Below are 20,355 nucleotides of genomic sequence, written 5' to 3'. Positions count from 1 at the left end.
CGTGGTGTGTTTTGAGCTGCTGCCTCTGTACTGGGGCCCAGAGAGCGAGTGAATTTGAGCAAGGGAGGCCATGCACTGACCCCTCAAGAGCAGTGCCTAGGTTTCCAGTAGCTCTCCACCTCACTCAGATGCAACCCCCGCTGGTTTCCACAGCCACATATTACGGGGACTCCTCTTCCTGGTACTGGTGTCTCAGACTGGGGGGGCCCAGCATGGGGCTGAGACCGCTCACTCCTCAGGTGGGACCTCCACCGCCACGATATCCCTCCTGATTCTTAACCACCACACGTGCGTGTGGGACCAGCCCATTTCAAGTCTCCATCCCTCCTGCCAGTCTTGACGTGGCTTCTTGTTTATATCCTTAGTTACAGCAATTCTGTTCAGCAGTCGTAAGGCGGTTCTCAATAATGGTTCTGTAGTTTAGTTGTAATTTTGATGTGGTTGTAGGAGGAGGCGAGCACAGCGTTAACTTACTCCACCACCTTTACCGGAAGTCCACATCCTGTTTGTTTTACAGACCATAAAATTGAAAGTATCTGTTGATGTCTTAGACTTGAAATTAACTCATGGTAGCTACACACTCATTCAGTCAGCAGATATTTGAACATTCACTACACTGTGTCAACACTTATGTATAACAGAAACTGCTGGGGCTGGGGACATGATTGAAATAGACAAACATTTACTTGTTTTAAAAGAGCTCTTACTCTTATGGGAGATGCTAATAATTGCAAATGTTAAGAGATGCAAACAAGGAGCTAAAATGTAAATGCGGCACTTGGGTGATGTCAGTGGATAACCAGACTACGGAAAGTAACGTGTAAGCTGAGACCTCAAGGATGAGATGCGGGGAGAGGCTCTTGTAGAATATGTCACTCTAAGTCAAATTGTGTGTGTCAGCCAGGAAAGTTTGTGTTGTGTTCTGTGTGGCTCTAGAGCCTGGTGAATGAGGGAGAGTTCTGGGTGGTATGTTGTAAAGTGGTTTGAAGATGCCAGATCACGCCTGGTTCTTGTAGCCATGATGAGTTTAATTTTATTAAACACAGTCAGAAACCGTTGAATGATTTTAAACCATGACTTAATCCAATTTGTGTGCTGAAATCCCTTTTGCTGCTATATAAACTTTTCTTTTAGTTGTATTTTAGATTTAATATATAAAACACAAGGAACTACTTTCTTAGCCTTAAATACTGATGTTCTTGAGTCATTTGCCAGAAAGAGTTCTTGCCTTAAGAATCCACCCTTAAAAATCAGTTTACATCTTAGATATCAGAAACTTGAGTTATAAAAATAAAATGATTTATATATACAAATGTTCAGTGAGTGTGAGAGGGTACTCTTGAAACCTTAAGTCTGAAATCCTTCTTCTGCCTGCTGGAATCAGATTACCTTTACTCACTGCTGTGACTGTTGGCATATCTGAAAAATTTTAGTCTGAATGTTGATTTACTCTGTATACAACTTGCACAGGAATTTGTCTTTTCCCATTTGTTCTACTTTTTTTAAGTGGTCTTTTAGGCTCCTTACTACGTTAAAAGTGGTGATAGTATGTTTCTTTTAATAGGAAATGCTTTCTGTGTTGCACATTAAATTTCTTTTAATTCCGATCACGAGTAACATCTTGCATTTGAGTTAGTTCATTCAATAAATATTTGAAAACCTGTTATGTGCAAGCACTGTTCTAGGGTCTTAGGATACCTTCTGAACTAAACAAAGATCCCTACTTTTGAGGAGCTTGAATTGCAGTGGGAGGAGTCTAGTGACAAATAATAAACATAATTAGTATCTTTATTGTATTACTGATGTAATTAGTGTATTAGAGGGTGGTACATGCTATGAAATAAAAAGTAAAACAGTTAATGCAGTGTTGGGGAGATTGCAGTTTAAAATAGAGTGGTCAGAATACCGTGTTCCCCCGAAAATAAGACCTGGCCGGACAATCAGCTCTAATGTGTTTTTTTTGGAGCAAAAATTAATATAAGACCCGGTCTTATTTTACTATAATATATGACCAGGTGTAATATAAGTAATAAATATAATACCGGGTCTTATATTAATTTTTGCTCCAAAAGACGCATTAGAGCTGATTGTCCGGCCAGGTCTTATTTTCGGGGAAACATGGTAGCATCAATGAGAAGGTATGATTTGAGCAAAGGCTGGGAACCTTGTGTAGATACCTGGGGGAAGAGCATGCTGGGTAGAAGGAACAGCCAATAAAAAGAAAGGCCCCAAGACCAGAGGGGACGAGGCCTGACTGAGAGACAGGGAAGAGGCCAGTGTGTCCAGAGGAGGGGAATGGAGTCCCTCAGCTTTCTAGGAATGGTCTCCTTAGTCAGTTTTAGGAAGTTCATCAGCCAAAACAAATGAATAATTAGGCAAAGAATTTCCATCCCATGAATGTTCTGCAGATGGTTACCTATGAACACACAGACTCCTGTCTTAACTTCAATTAGGTAATTTCAGGTAACACAGAAGTTTCTTCAACCCATGTCAAAAAGCAGCTAAACAAGCAAAAATCTCTTTTTTCTATAAATAAACTGATACTAAATCGCATGCTTGGAAGATCTCGCATTTAGTAAAAACTGAAAATTTTACCATTCCAATTTGTAGATCTCCCAAGTTTTGTTTTACAGCAGAGGACGGGCCAAGATGCCAAATGCATTCATCTCTAAGAGGAGCGGTGATGGGTGAAGATTGGGCTCAGTCAGGTGAACTGTCCTTTAAGAGCAGGTTTTGTTACCTCCCTTAGCTCTTTCAAGCTCAGTAGCTCTAAATCCTTTTAACGTTTTTATTGGTGGTCTGCATTTTCTGTTCTTTGACTCGGTGAAATTTTGCATGTATTTCTTAAGTTTCCAATCTAAATCCAGCACACTGCTTTCATAAGACCCTGTTCAATGACTGATAGACGCAGTAGAATATGGCCAGTCATGTGCATATCGAGTACACTGTGTGGATCTGTATCTTCAGTATCATCTTGGTTGCAGGTGCACAGTGCTCTTTATAAGGAACCAGGCTCAGTTTATCCAGTGAGATCACTAGAGCTTTCCAGCTATCCTTGCCCATAACTAGTCTTTTCCCATGTTGTTTCTGAATTTTATTTTTCATGGATTATCCTCTTGTAGTTTCTTAAACTTCTTTCTCCTCTGTTCCTTTCCTAATGTGTCACGGTTGTTTCATGTTGGAGTTCTATCTGTGAATTGCTATTCATTGCTTCTTCTAGAGTAGTTTTCCATGAGGTTGAAGCTCAGGTAAGCTCACACAAGAAAATGCTGAGAAGCATGGGTCTTTTGACTTTCTCAGCAAAACATTCTACTTTGTTCTCACAATAAAAGAGGAAAATGGTATGGCTCATATAACTGTGAGTTAGAAGGGCCCTTGAAAAATTTGCCAGGACTTTTCTTCCTTTAGGTAGGACTGCATATGACTCACCCCCAAATTAAGTAGTCCACCCTCTTTTTCTTTAAAAGGAAATCCAGTTCCATTGCCATGCTCAGTGGGAAGGTCAAGAGCCTAGCATTTAGTAGACATTTAATAGATGTTGAATGACAAAATTAAAAAAGAATTTGAATACACTAAATAAAAGGAAGCTTATTCTTAAATCCCTCTCTATTGGATATCCTGATAACTGAGTTTGAAACATAATTAAGAACCTAAGATGAGTATCTATTCAATTATTTTGTATCTGTTTTAAGGTATTGTGCACTTGAACGTGAACTTGAAAGTAATGAATAAATTAGACTTGAGTGATTTATTTTTGTTTATCTTAATTTTACAGAGTATTTTATTTATTTTCCTTTTAGTTAGCTCTAAGAATAATTGTAAAACATCTCCTTTGTATATCTCTTAAATTCTGTCCTTCGTTTTGCTGTTAATGGGGTTTGGAGTACATGGCCACAATTCGGGGACCTCTGAGATGTGTCACCTGGCATTGACAGTGAATTCACTTAATCACAATTACCATTCGCTATACTCGCGGCTTTTAATCATAACATTTGCCAAGCTTCGTGTTGTCAAAATACCTTTTTTTCTAGTTGTAAACTCAGTACTGTTTAAGTCAGAAATCCTCAAGCAAGTGAAAAGGGCGGGAAATTAGGGAGATTCTTACTAAACATTTTTATTTTTATCATGACAAAAGTCTTCCCTTCTTTAAGACTTGTCAAGTTTCACTTCATAGAGAGCTCCTCTACAGTGATGACATTTTTTGGGATCGCCCAGAGTTGGATGAGTCTGTATTTGTACACAGCATATTCTTTGTATTCTGTTGGCATGAAAAGCAAGTAGTTGAAGGTATCGCCATACGTAACTCATATTGTCTTAATAGGAGGAATTTGGTTTTTAAGGACTCACTAGAACACAAAATCTTGGCCTTGAAAATTTACTTAATCTCATTTTGAATGAATAACCTGTGTCATTTGTGATGAAATTGTATGATCGTACTACTTGATACATGGAAAATAAATATTTTTTAGTCTTTTTGAAGTCTCCTTTCTTAGCAACATGTGTCATTGTTTTCAGGGTATACCTTCTCAGAAGTTTCACAGGAGGGAAAGCAGTGACAAAGTTCTCATTCTTGGTACAGTAAAAACATCAACTTCTGTCACCAATTTCTAATTCAAATCGGATTTTAATTTGGGTGTTCCATCATTCCTTCTTGAAACAGTTCAGTTCCCTATACGTGATGTGTTACTTTGGTTTTGTAAGTAAAAATAACTAATATAAGCAACATCTGAGCTCTTGAACTTGGAATACCAGTGTGGTTTATTTTGGGACTTGAGTTAAAAGGCTTTCTGGGACTTGAGGTTATGCCTCTCAATCCTTACTGTGATGAGGTCACCGTCACGTTCATATGTGGGTCATTGTTTGCTGGTAAAATGCCAGGAATATGTGGTTATCAATGTAGCATTTTATCAGTGACGACATTCAAGCAAGTTTTCAGGAAATGAATGTGATACAGATGTTACCCAGCAGAAGGTAAGAGTGTGTGAGGCACATACAATTTCGGGGTAAAAGTAAGAGCAGATTGAGTTAACCAGCAGTTGAGGAAATACTTCAGGACTGGGGTACACTCAGGGGAATCAGATCCTAGCATGTTGAGGTGTAATTCCTGTCTTTCAGTTCCATCTTTTTGTGCACATTAGAAGGCAGAAAATGGAAAATTTGTTCTGATAGGAATGGCCACAGTCTACACTGTAGAACTGAATTCATCAGCTACCCGAGTCAACTATTTTATTTAATTTGTTACTTGTCAGGGAGCTTGTTTGGCGCTCATATAGTCCCCTGTGCTGGCGATCTTTTCCTTCCTCCCTGCCCTCCTCGTTGCTAAAAACTAGATGTGTTGGAATTAGTCCAAAAGCCACAATTAGAGGGGTTTGATTTCTTCCATGTCAGAGGATGACTGTCTTTCTCCCTTAAATAAATGAAGTTAACCCTTTTCTGTGTTTACGCTGGAGAAGTAAGCAGTCTTTATTCCAGTCACTGTTCTATTTTTTAAAATAGAAGAAGGGGGAGCCTTTAAAGCAAGAAATGTACCTCCTTCTTAAGCTATTCATTTTTGCCTTTTACTTCCAGGCAAAAATGCCGTCATTAGAACTTACTCTCTTGTCAGTTTATTCCACCCACACATACACCAGTGTGAATTCTGTGTTCCTTCTGGCCTGTCAGATGTCTGAGCTGAAGACTACACAGTGGAAGCAGACGGAGAGATACATAGATCAGCATGAGGAACTCAGGCTGTGGGACCTCACTGATTCTTAGGTGGAAAAAGGCATCAGATTTTGCCATCTTTGCTGGCACCAAGATGCCACGAAAGCAGGGGCTACTGGGAGTCTTCGATGTTTCAAATCCACAAGTCCTCTAGTTTGCTAAAACTTATTATATTTGTGTAACCAGTTTCTTTTCTGTCTTTTTTTTCCCCCGTGTTTCTTAATGGATTTTTCCTAGAACACTTGCCTTGATTTTTTTTCCCTTTTTCATCCACCGGATACAAGCATTCTATTTCCTGCCAAACTGATAGGTTTCAAAGTGTAACTGTCCTATCTTACATGAAGACTTAGGCCTTCAAACATTTGTTAATGAGGTTGCTGTTAACTTTTCTCAGCATTTACCAAGTATCTGACTCTTATTTTGCTGAACTCTGTTGACCTTGAAGGATTTCTGAGTGGCTTAGCAGTAATCAGAGTAATGAAGACACTGCCACAGATAATTGCCTTTGTTTTCTTGTGGCAGAAAACCTTTTTCCATCTCTGCTATACATAGCATGCCCCACTAAAATGAAAACTCAAATAGTGGTCACTTAAAGAAATTAATGTGTCATGTAGTTGGTACATGTTAGGAATTCCGTGTAAGATTTTCACGATTAGCTTGGAAGCTCTTTAGCAGTAACTGCATGTTGTTTAGGGTAAAACGCTAAGGTGGATTTTTTTTTTCCTGAACTAATACTCTAGAAGGAATAAGATGTGGTTGATGCTTAGAAGCCACCAGGGTGTGCATAAGAGATTGTATCACATGAAACATCCTTTAGACTGAAGAAAAGCTGTTACCGGTTAGAAAACCGGGTGACTGTATATGATCAGATATTATGTAAAATATTGAATTACTTCTCATTCAGTTCCTAAATAAGAGGACCCAAAACGTTCCAGTAACAACTTGTCAGGAGCTGTTGATCATATGTAATTCTCTTAAATTATATAGATGAAGTGGACCTTCAGAACAGTTGACTCTGTAAAGAGAAAAATCAGAAAGTTAGTATTCAGGAGTAGAGACCAAGAATTGACCAGTGAAAACGACCTTGCATATTTTCCAGGAGAAAATGGTAGGACCGATGTGGGGTTCTGGTGGAGGAGTGGTGATGGTAGGCAGTGGCCAGCAGCCTCGTCTCCAGAAAAGCTATGTGTTTCAGCTTCTGAACGTAAGGGACTCCGTGATTGCATCAGCAGAGTGCCTGGTCACGTACCAGCTGTTATGCAGTACACAGAATTATTTCAAGTAAATGTGCTCTCCAGAATGCAGCAGCTTCCTTTTTTGATAGTTTTGAACTATAGATTAAAAACAAAGCTGAGAAGCTAATACTTGAAGAACGTCTTTAGATGGTAATAGTGTAGTTGAGAGCATGGACTTGGGAGGCAGACCGCCATGGTTTGAATTCTGACACCCAGCCTTTCTGTGTCTCAGTTTTCTCGTCTCTAAAATAGGATAATAAAAGCACTTCATACAGTTACGGTGATTACATGAGTTAATATTTATAAATAGTCCCTGGCATGTGATAAGCACTATAAAAGAGTTTGTTAAATAAAATGCTGGTTTAGTGGCTGAATTAAGCATTTAATTCTGAAGATGTCCGTTTCCAAAACTTAATAAACATTAAATTACTTCCCTGTATATTTTATTTTCATCTTTCTCAATACACAGTAGTTTTTACATGGGTGTAATTTGTTCACACGATGGGTTTATAGAACCATGTTTAAGGAAAGAGCACAAGCATGCACACTTTTCATTGTGTACTTTAAAAAAATATTCCCAAACTGATGGGTTGTTCTTTATGTGGTAGAAGTAACCATCTTCTACCACTACTTCTCCAATTGAGAGCATAGACTTTAGAGTAGGAAATTACTTCACAGAAATTAAACTTTCATAACATGTTTCCCCGAAAATAAGACCTAGCTGGACCATCAGCTCTAATGCGTCTTTTGGAGCAAAAATTAATATAAGACTCAGTCTTTTAATGGTGATTAACTCCTGACTGTTGATATTAGCAAACCTGGGAAGCTGTTAGACTGTAATAAATGATGTGTACACTTAAAGGAAGGGAGGACAGCATACAGTATGCCTAGTCTGTGTCCTACATTTAGTGAAAGAGTTGGGCTGTTTGATTTCATTTAGGTGTTTCCTATTTGCCTCGTAAGAATCCCCTGAAGATTCTGGTTCAGTAATTTTCGATTAGAGCCCAGAAACATACACTGTCTTTTAAATTAATGGACTGTTTTTAAGGACATACACTTTTAACAAGTATCTCAGATGATTATTAAGACAAGGTTTACTGAGTTAAATAATTCAGCTGTCTTCTCTGAGCCCCAGATTTCTCACCGACAGAATCAAAGATTTGACGAGAAAGACAGCCTACTTCCTAACTCATTTCTGTGACTCCTGTATTCCTAATGATTACGGTATTAAAGAAGAATTCCATTGTGTGTGATGCATATGAGGTGAGGAACTGAGCCTTCTATGTACCAGAGAAATTAAACCAGCAAACTTTTAAAAATGTTTTAGTAAAGAAAGCTTTCTAATAAAACAGTAAACTTCACATAATTGTTAGTAATTCCATTCTTTCTAAATTTGACCATAGAAGATAGTAAAATCCCCCAAACTCTAGTCATACATATTGTCTTCTGTATTGTGTGTATACACATACTGTTTGAAATATTGCTGTTTTAGAATTAATGGTCCTTAAATTTAGCAAGTTTACTAAAATTTCGAGCAATTAAAACTTCTCTTTATAGTTCTCATTCTAATTCACAATAGTTCTTTTACTTTTGCTAGTTACCTCATCACTTGAACATAATTGGTCATATTCCGTATATCTCTGCTTGATACCTTTCCCGTTTATCACAGTGTCTCTGAGACCACTCTGTGTTTAGCTAGAGAGACATGTCTCATTGCCTATGAGGACACAATCGCCCAGCAACAAGGAATGTATAACAATCAGTAAATGAGAGTTGATTGTTCTTGACCCAGTGATTTTTTTTTTTTCTAGCTGATAGTAAATGGGTAATTGGGGGCTATTAGCACGTTTATCTGTGAGTCGTTTTATCCTCCTGAGTCTTCCCCAAGCCTGTCTCATGGAAAGTAACAGGTATTTCTTAGGTTCCATAAAATGATGGCCAGTAATTGATATGAGTTGGTGTGGGGGGTTTTTTGGCAGGGGGTTGGAGGGGCGGCAACCGTCAGGAACAGAAGCAAGATGGCAGTATGAAGCAGCAAAGTCATAATTTTGAGGTTACTTTGTTAGATGAATTTAATTCCTTAAGTCCGGGTTGCTCATTAATTAATGAATTTCTGTTAAGCAGGGGATACCTCTAGAACACTTTTAGAGTGTACAGCTTATTAAAACTGTTTAATGTATGTGCTATTTTGAATGGTACATTTTACAGATCTAATTGTGGTCCATGGTGTTTAATCTATTTTAGAAACTGGATGGCTTCTACAGGGAGCCAGGCCTCTGATATAGACGAGATTTTTGGATTCTTCAGTGATGGCGCACCCCCCACCAAAAAGCCCAGGTAAACAGGGGAAGGTGGTAGGTAACAAAAGATAATGAACTGGCCCTACACCCCGGTTGTTTTCACTAATTAATATTGACCTGTATATAAAAATTGTTTTTATTTTGGATTTTATTTTTATTTTTTATCAAGGTCATGAATGTACATAATTTTAAAAGTCAGTACTTGAAGAGAGTACTAATGAGAGAAAAATAAGACGTCACGTGATACAAGGGACTGGAAATCAGAATAGAGTAGCTATTATGGCAGGTACACGGAGATGTTAGCAGAGAATGAGCAATGGCTTCATTGCTCCTCAGAGACAATCACTTTCAACTTTTTATATGTTTCTCTAATATTTACATCCATATTTCTAAGTACTGTGTATATATTGCTATATTTTAGTGTTTTGGTTTTATGTATTTCCAATTAGAGACGGTAGAATTAGGCTTGCTCTCGTGGACCCTCCCCCACACTGCTCCTCCCCCTCCACATCATATATATGTTTTAGATCACATTTTTTGGTTAAATCGGTTTTTAATATTTACATTATGTGACTGTATAAATAGTATTCAAAAATGAAATGAGTATGTGTTGTTATTACATTTCTTGTCAATTTTTCTCTCCAAGTTATTAAAAATTGTCTCATTTTTTGGGGGTTTGTTTGCTTTGTTTTCTATGTACCTATCAATTTATCTTCAGACTCTGTGACAGAAGCGTCAGTCTCCTTGATATGCTGACACACATCAGTTTGCTAGTTACATGTGTTTTATGGACGACACTCTGCTCTGGACAGTTGCTCTCAGCTGATTTTGCTGTTTTCCTTGCCCATCACCCCGAGAATTCCTTTTACGTCTCTCCTGTGTTGGCCCCTGTTTCCTGGATCTCAGGTCTTCTTTGGTGTACACCTTCATTGTGCTGAAGAATGTCCTCATTAGCTTTTTCAGGGAGGATGCATAGGAGAAAAGCTTTTGGAGCCACCTGAAGATGTCTTCATCATACACTTACATTCATTTGATGATTTGGCTGAGTGTCGAATTTTAGGTAGCAAATCGTTTTCCTTAGCATTCTGAAGCCGTTGCTCATTCTCTGCTAACATCGCTGTGTACCTGCCATAATAGCCACTCTATTCTGATTCCCAGTCCCTTGTATCACGTGACGTCTTATTTTTCTCTCATTAGAAGCTTGTAAGGATTTATTTTATTCTCAGTAACCTGACATTTCTACAGCTTTTCTCTATTCTGTCTTTGTAGAACTCTTGGTATTCAGACATTGGACTTTCTAGATTAAGTCTCTAATTTTCTTATACTTTTCTGTCGTGTTTTTATAATTCTGCTTTCTGAGATTTTTTTCAGTTTTATCTTCCAATTTCATGAATTTTTAATTTCTGTTACATATTTTCAATTGCCAAAAAATCTTTTTGTTTGCCCATTTCTTTTTATAACATCTGTTCATGTTTCATAGATGCCATTTAAAAAAAAAAGTCTATATGAAGCTGTCATTGTTTTCTTTTCAATTTTTCTTCTTTCCTTTATTGTCTCATTTCCTCCCAAGTTCCATTCTATCTACTGGTTGTTTTGGTGACACTCTCAGGTTTGGGGCTTTGCCCTAATTTGAGTTGACCCTTATTTGTCTGCTCATATTTAGGAGAAAACCCTACAAAACCAATTGGACAATTGCATAAGGGGCTTGGTTGCGGATAGGCCTCACTGTGGGTGTCAAATGTGGGACAGGCTCTCCAGCTGAGGAACGCCCACCGATCAGCAGCTGGGAGTCTTCTCTCTGGTGCTGGCCATTTTCCCCAAAGAGGAATCTTCTCATCTGCTGACTGAATGGGGGATGGGGTGCAGGTATAAGGTTGACTACCAGTGTGTGGGAGTCTTCTTCTGGGGGAAGAGAGGAGGGGAGAGTCTTGTATTTCATATGCAGACTTTTACTTACCCCGCCCTCCAAGCTGTTCAGAGTGTTCTCAAATTCAGAACCCTCTGGCTCACCCTTTCTGGAAGGCAAGCCTCCAGTCTGAGAGCTCTGACTGCTTAGTACAGCCTTGCAGTGAATTCCCCTGTTTCGGCCCCACCTGCCCCTCCGCCTTCAGATGTACCTGGACAATCCCAAGCTCCTGCAGAGAGAATCTGCTTACTTTACAATTTCTAAAATTGTGTTGACCTCTGTTCTAGGCCCTCATCTTTTCCTATTGTGCTTTTCATGAACTCATGCCTTCTAAAAAAATTACTATTATTTTAGTGGTGTTAGGAAGAACCAGAAATGAAACACAACTGTTAAATATTTCCTTTTTTAACTGGAAGTCTTAAATTAGGAAAATTGTACCTCAACTCTATAATGTATGCGGTAAAAAATTCAAATAGTACAGCACAATCAGGTGAAAAGTAAAAATCCTTTTTCTCCCCAATCCTCACAGTTAACCATGATTTACAGTTCTTATGAACCCTTCTGGACATTTTCTGAGTTTATATTTGTGTATGCTTCACTATCTTGATTCCCTTGAACTGAAACTCATTTTTCATTTGCTTCTAATATCCGTTATTAGTCTTTTCCAGTAGACTAGACTTTGGAGATTAGGAACTCCATTCTGTTCATAAATACATCATTAGTAGCAACTGTAGTGTCTGGTACTTTATACATTTTTCGTATTTGTTGAATGACTGAATGCAGGAGCTGGTAATGAGGAAGGCAGTTCTAGAGGTTTTTCCCAAAGCCAGGTTTCCCACGGCTAAAAGTACTGTTCGTTCTTGAGTTACGCCAAAATGCTGGTCCTGTTTCTCTTCATTTTATTATTTGGACAAAAGGTAGAAAAAGGCAGTTTCTTGAGAAAAAACATGCAGCAAAAATTAAATAAATATGTTTCAAACAGATTTTAATATAGTCTCCAGAATAAGGGGGTGGGGAAGCAAAACACAAAAACCTATGCTCATGGGCCCTCACATAGAAGCTTTAGGACAGAATTCTGTCTGTGTTTGTCCTGGTAAGAAAGGAATGTTTTTCATTTTTCATCATATCTGTTGAGTATGTATTTCTTTGTTTATTTAGGTTGGTGAGGCTCCTGTGTTTTCAGAATTCTCTTGGCTACTTTTTGTTTCTTTTTGGTCTGAGGATATCTGGAACAAACCAAAGGCAGACTTTTTCCCATGTGTTTGACTATCTCCCCCTCAATTTTAGTCATGCTCTATTTTAATTGTGTTCACAAAATTTGAGCTTACATTTTTTTATTGGTCTTTCATCTCCTGCTTTATGTTTCTCAGCAATAGCAATTTAATTTGTATGGCGTTCTATTCTCTCAGGAATCCAAATCAAACACGTTCTTGGTTTCAAATACAACTTAGTTAGCAAAATTCATCCGAGCCTTGATATAATTGGACCTTTTCCTAATATTAGTGGGTTTTCTTAGATTGAGAGGACCATGAAGGAGAAAACTTGATTTTAAGATTACTTTTTAGGATTCCTGAAATAGATTTATTACTTTGTTTTTCAGCAAGCGCTGGCACAATATTTTGGTCTTTTTGATTAAGCTACTTTGGAGAGGTGTCAGAAACTGGCATTTATCATCTTTGCAGCTATAAAAGTTATAGCTGAACACTATGGTTAGACAATCTCTCCCTGTGCCTCATATCCATTGGATGTTCCACATCCTCTCATTTGTTGGACTTTTTCAGGAAGCTGCTTCCAAGCTTAAAAACTAAGAAGCCTCGGGAACTGGTTCTGGTGATTGGAACAGGCATTAGTGCTGCAGTCGCACCTCAGGTTCCAGCTCTGAAATCCTGGAAGGGGTTAATTCAGGCCTTACTGGATGCTGCCATTGAGTTTGATCTTCTAGAAGATGAGGAGAGCAAAAAATTTCAGAAATGTCTCCATGAAGACAAGAATCTTGTCCACGTCGCCCATGACCTTATCCAGAAACTCTCTCCTGTGAGTACTCTGCCATTTGAAATTTCCTAAAACCCATCACATACATGCTGAATGTAATCAGGATATTCATTTGTAGCGTGTAGATTTGCATAGCATTTACCTCTTCTGTAAAATGTCTGTTTATGGACCTGTTCAGGGTAGTCATCTTGACTCCATTTCAGGGAGAGGGAGAGAGACAGAGGGGTGCAAGGGTGGAGGGGGGAGAGAGATATGAGGCCTTTATGTGTACATAAATGAAACCACTGTTCCATTAGCATTGCATTTTGAATTTACTTTATTCTGTACCCACTACTATAAAAGCTGTGTTCACTGGCAGCCATTCCTTTTAGGGAACCTCAGAAAGATTACAGATAATTCTTATCATTTTATGGATGAAGCAACACAAGCTTTTAATGTTCCTTTTAAAGGCAATCACTCCAAATATTTATAAGGAATTCTGTCTTGCTTTTCTTTTATTATTATTAGTTTCAGGTGTATAAAACAATGTAATAGTTAGACGTTTATATCCCTCACAAAGTGATAACCCTCCTCCCCATCTTGCTTTATCAAACTGAATTGGATACCAATTCCCTAATAGCTAAAAGGCCTCCTTGTCTTGTTTTATCGTAAAAATGTCTTAAAAATCAGGATTTGCTTAAGAAATATCTGGAAATAATAGAGTAGCCAAAGCATATTGTAAATCTTAGTAAGTCAAGTGCACTTGAAAAAAAATATGTAACTCTTATTCCTTAAAAAATAGGTATTTAAAAGTAATTTCCTTCTGGTTCATGCCTCATTTTAGAAACTTAGGGCCTTTTACTTCCTCTTAATTGATATAAACTGTTACTAACCTAGAACAATGTAAAGAATTAATAGGCTTTAAAGAGCTCCTGGGGCCTCCACCTCATACCACATAAAAAAATTAACTCAAAATGGATTAAAGGCTTAAATATAAGAGCTAAAACTGTAAAACTCTTAGAAGAAAACATAGGATTAAAGTTTCATGACCTTGGATCTAGGAGTCATTTTTTAAACATAACACCAAAAGCACATGTAACAAAGGAAAAAAGAGATAAAACACTTCACCAAAGTTAAAACCTGTTAGGGTCAAAGAACACTACCAAGAAGTGAAAAGGTAGCTTCAGAATGGGAAAAAATATTAGCAATTCATAAATCTGATAAGGGTGTATTATCCAGGCTACATAAAGAACTGTTGCAACTTTGCAATAAAAAGGCCAATAATCCAATTTAAAAGTGGCAAAGGATTTGAATAGACATTTCTCCAAGGAAGATATACAAATGGCCAATGAGTACATGAAAAGATGCTCAACATTGTTAGTTATTAGAAAAATGTACATAGAAACCATGTGAGATACCACTAGGATGAGTAGACTCAAAAAAGTCAGTTAATAAGTATTGGCAAGAACGTGGAGGAGTTGGAACCTGCACACACTGCTGGGACTGCAAAACAGTGCAGACAATTGTTTGAGGAACTTCAGCACAGTCTGGCAGTTCCTCAAACAATTAGTATAGAGTTAGTATATGACCCAACATCCACTTCTAGATACATACCCAAGAGAGATGAAAACCTGTTTTCATCCAAAAACGTATAAATGAATATTTATAGCATTATAGCATAATAGCCAAAAGGTGGAAATAACCAAAATGTCCATCAGCTGTCAAGTGGATAAACAAAATGTGGCACATTCACACAATAGACCATTACTTGACAATAAGAAGGAATTAAGTACAGATACGTGCTGCAACATGAGTGAACCCATTATGCTAAGTGGAAGCCAGTTATAAAAGACAACGTATTAGATGATCCCATTGGGAGGAAATGTCCAGGACAGGGAAATCTGTTAGACAGAAAGTAGTTGCCTAGGGCTGGAGCAGCAATGGAGGGCAGAGGGTGATAGTTAAAGGGTATGGGGTTTCTTTTTGAGATGATAAAAATGTTCTAAAATTGACTGTGGTGCCAGTTGCACATGTCTGTGAATCTACAAATAATCATTGAATTGTACGCATCAAATAGGGGAATTGTGTATATTTAAAGTGCATCATATCTCAAAGCCGTTAAAAATAATGTTAAAAGGATGGAAAAGGTGTATGATTCGAACACTCATCAATAGAAAGTGAGAGGGCCTATTTAATATCTGATAAAGTACACTTGAGAGCAAGGAGGAAAGAAAACACTTTTTTTTAATGTCCAAAAAATTTACAAAATTATTGTCATATGAAAGATAATTCAAGACTATATAGCCAAAAAATGTAAGGGAAAAGTATTAAAGAGGTGTTTCAGCCAGTTTATTAATAAAAATGTTATTTTTCTGGGGGGGAAAAAGAAAGAAAAGAAAGAGCTTGTGGGGAAAAAGTACTGTCTCAGTCCAGGAAGACTAGTGAAGGTGAAGAAGTCCTGTTTCAAACTGCAGTGTTGCTGTGCCACCCTGTCACCTTGGCAGTGGCCCTCATTAATCCATTCAAACAGTCTCCTGAAAATAGAAAACATAACTTTGCTAGTTTGGGTTAGTTATGATTGAAAGTAATGAGAAGGTTTAAAGTCGGTGTCAATAAATGTGTACCAACCAAATACATCAAACTGGAATCACACATTATCTGTGGATAATTTATTATTAACTGGAAAGTTGTGGAATAATGTCAGTTCCAATAGAGTAGCAATTATTAAACTTTTTGGTCTCCATACTCCTTTACATCTAAAAAATTATTGAGAATCTCAAGCAGCTTTTGTTTATGTGGGTTGTATTTATCAGTACTCACTATTAAAAATTAAAACAGAAATTTTTTAAATATTTATTTTAAAGCAACAATAATAAATCTATTATATGTTAACATAACTGTTTATGAAAAATAATTCTATTTTCCAAAACAAAAATAAATTCCTGAGAAGAGTGGTTGTGTTTCACATTTTTGCAAATCTCTTTAATACCTGGCTTAATAGAAAACAGTTGGATTCTCATATCTGCTTTTTATAGTCAGTCTGTTATATCAGTGTTGGTTTGGTTTAAATATATGGAAAAAAATCAGTTGTCATAGTTACATAGTTGAAAAAGAGCGAAGTATTTTAAGTCTTTTTTGGTAATTGTAGATATTCTTTGTTGATACTACACCAAAAATTCAGGAAGTGGTGGCTTCCTAAAGATTAAGAGCAATATGGAATCTGAGATCTAATTTTGTCCTTATTAATGGTAATAATGAAATTTGAACTTTTCCTATTCTAATGTATTAAATAAATTCCATTGATCCATCTTGCACTTAGAATGAGTCTTTTACTCGTGCATGATTTTGTGACATCATGTTTTGATCATTTGGAAAAGACTGGTTCACTGAGCGTACATATGTTACAGGTGTTGATGCGTTTAACTACACAATCAAAAATGCATTCATTAATATCACTTCCAGTCTCATCACGAAAAGGTGTTTGGAAGCTGTCAAGCTCATAAAAGTTTTCAAAAAGTGTTGATTTTTGCTTGAAAACTCTGATTTCATCGACAACTGGCAGCAATCAATTGTTGTTTTCCTCAAAATGACAGGCTCGCTTCATTCTTTTTTTTTTTTTTTTCCAAGATTTTATTGGGGAAGGGTAACAGGACTTTATTGGGGAACAGTGTGTACTTCCAGGACTTTTTTCCAAGTCAAGTTGTTGTCCTTTCAATCTTAGTTGTGGAGGGTGCCGTTCAGCTTCAAGTTGTTGTCCTTTCAGTCTTAGTTGAGGAGGGCGCCGCTCAGCTCCAGGTCCAAGGTCCAGTTGCCATTGCTAGTTGCAGGGGGCGCAGCCCACCATCCCTTGCGGGAGTCGAACCTTCAACCTTTGTGGGTGAAAGGATGCGCTCCAACCAACAGCCATCCAGGAGCTCAGCGGCAGCTCAGCTCAAGGTGCCGTGTTCAATCTTAGTTCCAGGGGGCAGAGCCCACCATCCCTTGCGGGACTCGAGGAATTGAACTGGCACACTTTGTGGTTGAGAGCCCACTGGCCCATGTGGGAATCGAACCGGCAGCCTTCAGAGTTAGGAGCCTGGAGCTCTAACCGCCTGAGCCACTGGGCCAGCCCCCTTCATTCATTTTTGAGAAAATGCATGAGAATATCCAAATCTGAATAACCGAAGTTTGTCAGTCACTCAAGGAAAAATGATGTTTGTGGGAAAAAGGTGGCAAGTTCAGCTTACAACTCCAATAATCACACAAGTGTTTTGCCTCGAGACAGCCACCATACTTCATGATACAGCAGAAGTGCTTCACATATTTCCTGTTTATTTACGCAGAATATTAAAAGGACATGTATTCAAGAGTCAAGATTTAATACAATTAATTTGTACTGCTTCATTAAGGACATTCTTAAGTGAAAGTGGCATCTTTTTCTTACCAAAAGTCTTGGTAACGAAGAATACAGTGATAACTGGCACAGCTTGGTTTGCTGTCTCATGCTAATGTCGACCTAAGAAATGTCCAAACCTGTGGAGAATTTTTATGAGTTTACTTGAGCCAAACTGACGACATATACCAGGGAGCAAGATTGCAAATGCTCTGGAGAATAGCAATTTTACAGCTTATTTTATACATTAGGATCAAAGGAGGAGACATAAGGAAAGTACATGAAATCCAATGATGGTAGATTAAGGAGGTGGGAGAAAGCAAAGCAGGAAAATCTCTAGGATAAAAGGCAAAATGGAGAGAGAAACACGTACTTCTTTTACATTGGTGGGTACAGGGTAGTTAATAATTAACGTTTACAGCACACAGATAGTATGCAGGGAACAAGATAACAGTGAGATTCTGTGGTCTTGTGCTCTGGTGCCAGTGGTTGGTCCCTTGGGTTGTGCCTTTGATGGGTGGGAAAAGAAAACTACTCTGACCTTTCAAAGATACGTTATCCTAGATGCATAGGAACAGTGGATACAGCTGACTTAAGATAAACATTGACCTTTGCTAAGGAAGCTATGGGCCTGGGACATGACTACTTGCTGTAACCTGCCCAGTTAGGAATTTGTGATCAGACAAACCATCCTTTGTGGTTACTTTTGGTTTCTGAGCTTGTCAGGCCTGCCGCGTGACCCCCCTGAGCTTGTCAGTATTATTGCATAGCCCCATTTTCATTCACATGAGGCACCAGCAGTTTTACCCATCATTGCCTTTGCATCGTCAATGCAAATATAAACACAATTTAAAAGACAAATGTTACCGTAATGTTATTATGAACATAATTTTGACTTTGCAGACCCCTTAAAGAATCTTAGGGACCCAGGGGGTCCGTGGGCCACGTTTTGAAAAACATTCCAATAGAGGATATGTAAGAAAACTATGCAGGCAACACAAAGGCTTTTAAAAAGAGACAGAGGCATCTGGGAAATTTGAACATTATCTGAGTATTTGATATTAAGGAATTAATAATACTGCGTATTTTAAGGTATGATAGTGGTGTTGCAACTGATGTTTTCTTTTATATGTAAAGGGAGCCCTTATCTTTGAGGGAACCTGTTGAAGTATCTGAATGAAATGATAAAATGCCTGGGAATTGCTTCAGAAAAATTCACTGAGGGGGAAGGAGTGTGATGGGTGAGGAGCTTAAGTGAAACAAGATTGGCCGTGTGTGGTCATGGTTCAGTCTGACGATGGGTGCGTGTCGTTTTCGTACACTCTTCGTGTTACTTTTATGTGTGTGCAGTGCTGATGAGACCCTGGGCACATCACTTCGCCTCAGAATCTGTTCTGCACCTGTAAAACTGGAGTACTACTACTTACCTCCTGGGGTTTTGTGAAGAATCAGTGAGACAATGTATATAAAGTGTCTGGCACATAGTAAACGCGCTATAAATGTTAATAACCTTGGTGAAAGTCAGGATTGGTATTGTTTTTACTGTATCTGGAGTCAGAAAGATGAGAGTTCCAGTGTAGAAGGAAATGAAGTAGCAATGGATTCAGTTCACTGTTTGCAATGAATGAGAAAATGTCAGTTGAAGTTGTGTGGGAGGTCGGCATTTCCTTTTGACCAGGGAACTTCCTTGTTTGTTTTCATTCCTTTGCCTTGATTTAGAGAAGCCATTGGTGGGAAATTTAGTTCTAGGGTCACCTGCTTCAAGAGAGAAAAACATTCATTTTTAAGTCTGAGGAAATCAGTCCAGCTATAAAAGCCTCATTCCTTCCTATGTTAACACGCAAGATGTAATAACTTCAAGAAATAGGACTGAAAGATAGTTAGCTAAAATAAGCGACTCATGACATTTATTTCCAGGTTTTACCCTTTTGTATGTCTTTTCTTAATAGAAGCAAGAAAACATATTCCACACCCATGATTAGCTGATTGTATACCAGGCGTTTTAATCTGTGTGTGTAATGATTAAACTGGTGTTGGAATATAGCGTTATGTAACTGTGTATGAATCAGAAGGAAGTTATAAAACACAAAAGGACGTTCTCAAAATAACCATATTCTTTATTTAATTTTAAACTTCGTTTTGCTTTTTTGATTAGGTGCTGCTTACACACATTGCAGAAATCAAAATGAACATTGAAAAGGTTTATGGACCTCTCACTCCCACTCGTATCTTTGTCTGCCTCTACTCCCCAAACTCACCCCCATAGGTCACCACTCTTAATAGCGTTTTGAGTATCCTTCCAGTGTTCTTTTTTGCAAAAAAAAACCCCAAAAAACCAAAAACAAGCGAATAGGACTCTATGTATTCTTCTCTCACTACCATTATCCCCCGTGTCAACAGGTAGCATTCTAGACACACTGTTCTTGCACCTTGTTTGTTTGTCTTAACATTATATCCTGGAGGTCGTTCCATACCAGTCTCCTGTATGTGGATACTTGGCTTGTTTCCAGTCTTTTACTGTTAGACCCTGTTTCCCCAAAAATAAGACCTAACTGGACAATCAGCTCTAATGCGTCTTTTGGAGCAAAAATTATTATGAGACCTGGTCTTACATTATATAAGACCGGGTCTCATGTTGTAGTAAAATAAGACCGGGTCTTATATTAATTTTTGCTCCAAAAGATGGATTAGAGCTGATTGTCCAGCTAGGTCTTATTTTCGGGGAAACATGGTAGGTAACAGAGCAGTGACAACTGTGTATATGTCATTTCATTTGTTTGCAATTATATCTGTGGGATTTATTCCCAGAATGGAATTTTAAAATTGTAGGGTAAATGGGTTATAATTTTAAAGACATTAAAGAGGCAC

The 20,355-nt window shown here is 38.0% G+C and overlaps 1 protein-coding gene across 9 annotated transcripts in view; it reads left to right on the top strand.

Moving 5' to 3' along the window:
• The window catches only part of SIRAL1 (SIR2 antiphage like 1), a 47,721-nt gene that overhangs the window by 16,802 nt on the left and 10,564 nt on the right, over positions 1 to 20,355 (top strand). For 6 of the 9 annotated variants that reach the window (XM_088800848.1, XM_088800845.1, XM_019710429.3 and 3 more), the window contains exons 2-4: positions 8,074 to 8,201; positions 9,183 to 9,275; positions 12,926 to 13,178. In XM_088800848.1, the coding sequence (XP_088656974.1) occupies positions 8,191 to 8,201; positions 9,183 to 9,275; positions 12,926 to 13,178 (357 nt within the window). In that variant the 5' untranslated portion in view covers positions 8,074 to 8,190. The remainder of the gene's footprint in view (positions 1 to 8,073; positions 8,202 to 9,182; positions 9,276 to 12,925; positions 13,179 to 20,355) is intronic. The other 3 variants (XM_074321286.2, XM_074321284.2, XM_019710430.3) reach the window with 1 other exon arrangement.

Source organism: Rhinolophus sinicus, chromosome 9 (assembly GCF_057876585.1).
Source record: "Rhinolophus sinicus isolate RSI-liver-muscle chromosome 9, RSI-T2T, whole genome shotgun sequence".
NCBI classification, from domain to species: domain Eukaryota; kingdom Metazoa; phylum Chordata; class Mammalia; order Chiroptera; family Rhinolophidae; genus Rhinolophus; species Rhinolophus sinicus.
The sequence above is the reverse complement of the archived record's forward strand: the minus strand, read 5'-3'. Positions and strand labels throughout refer to the sequence as shown.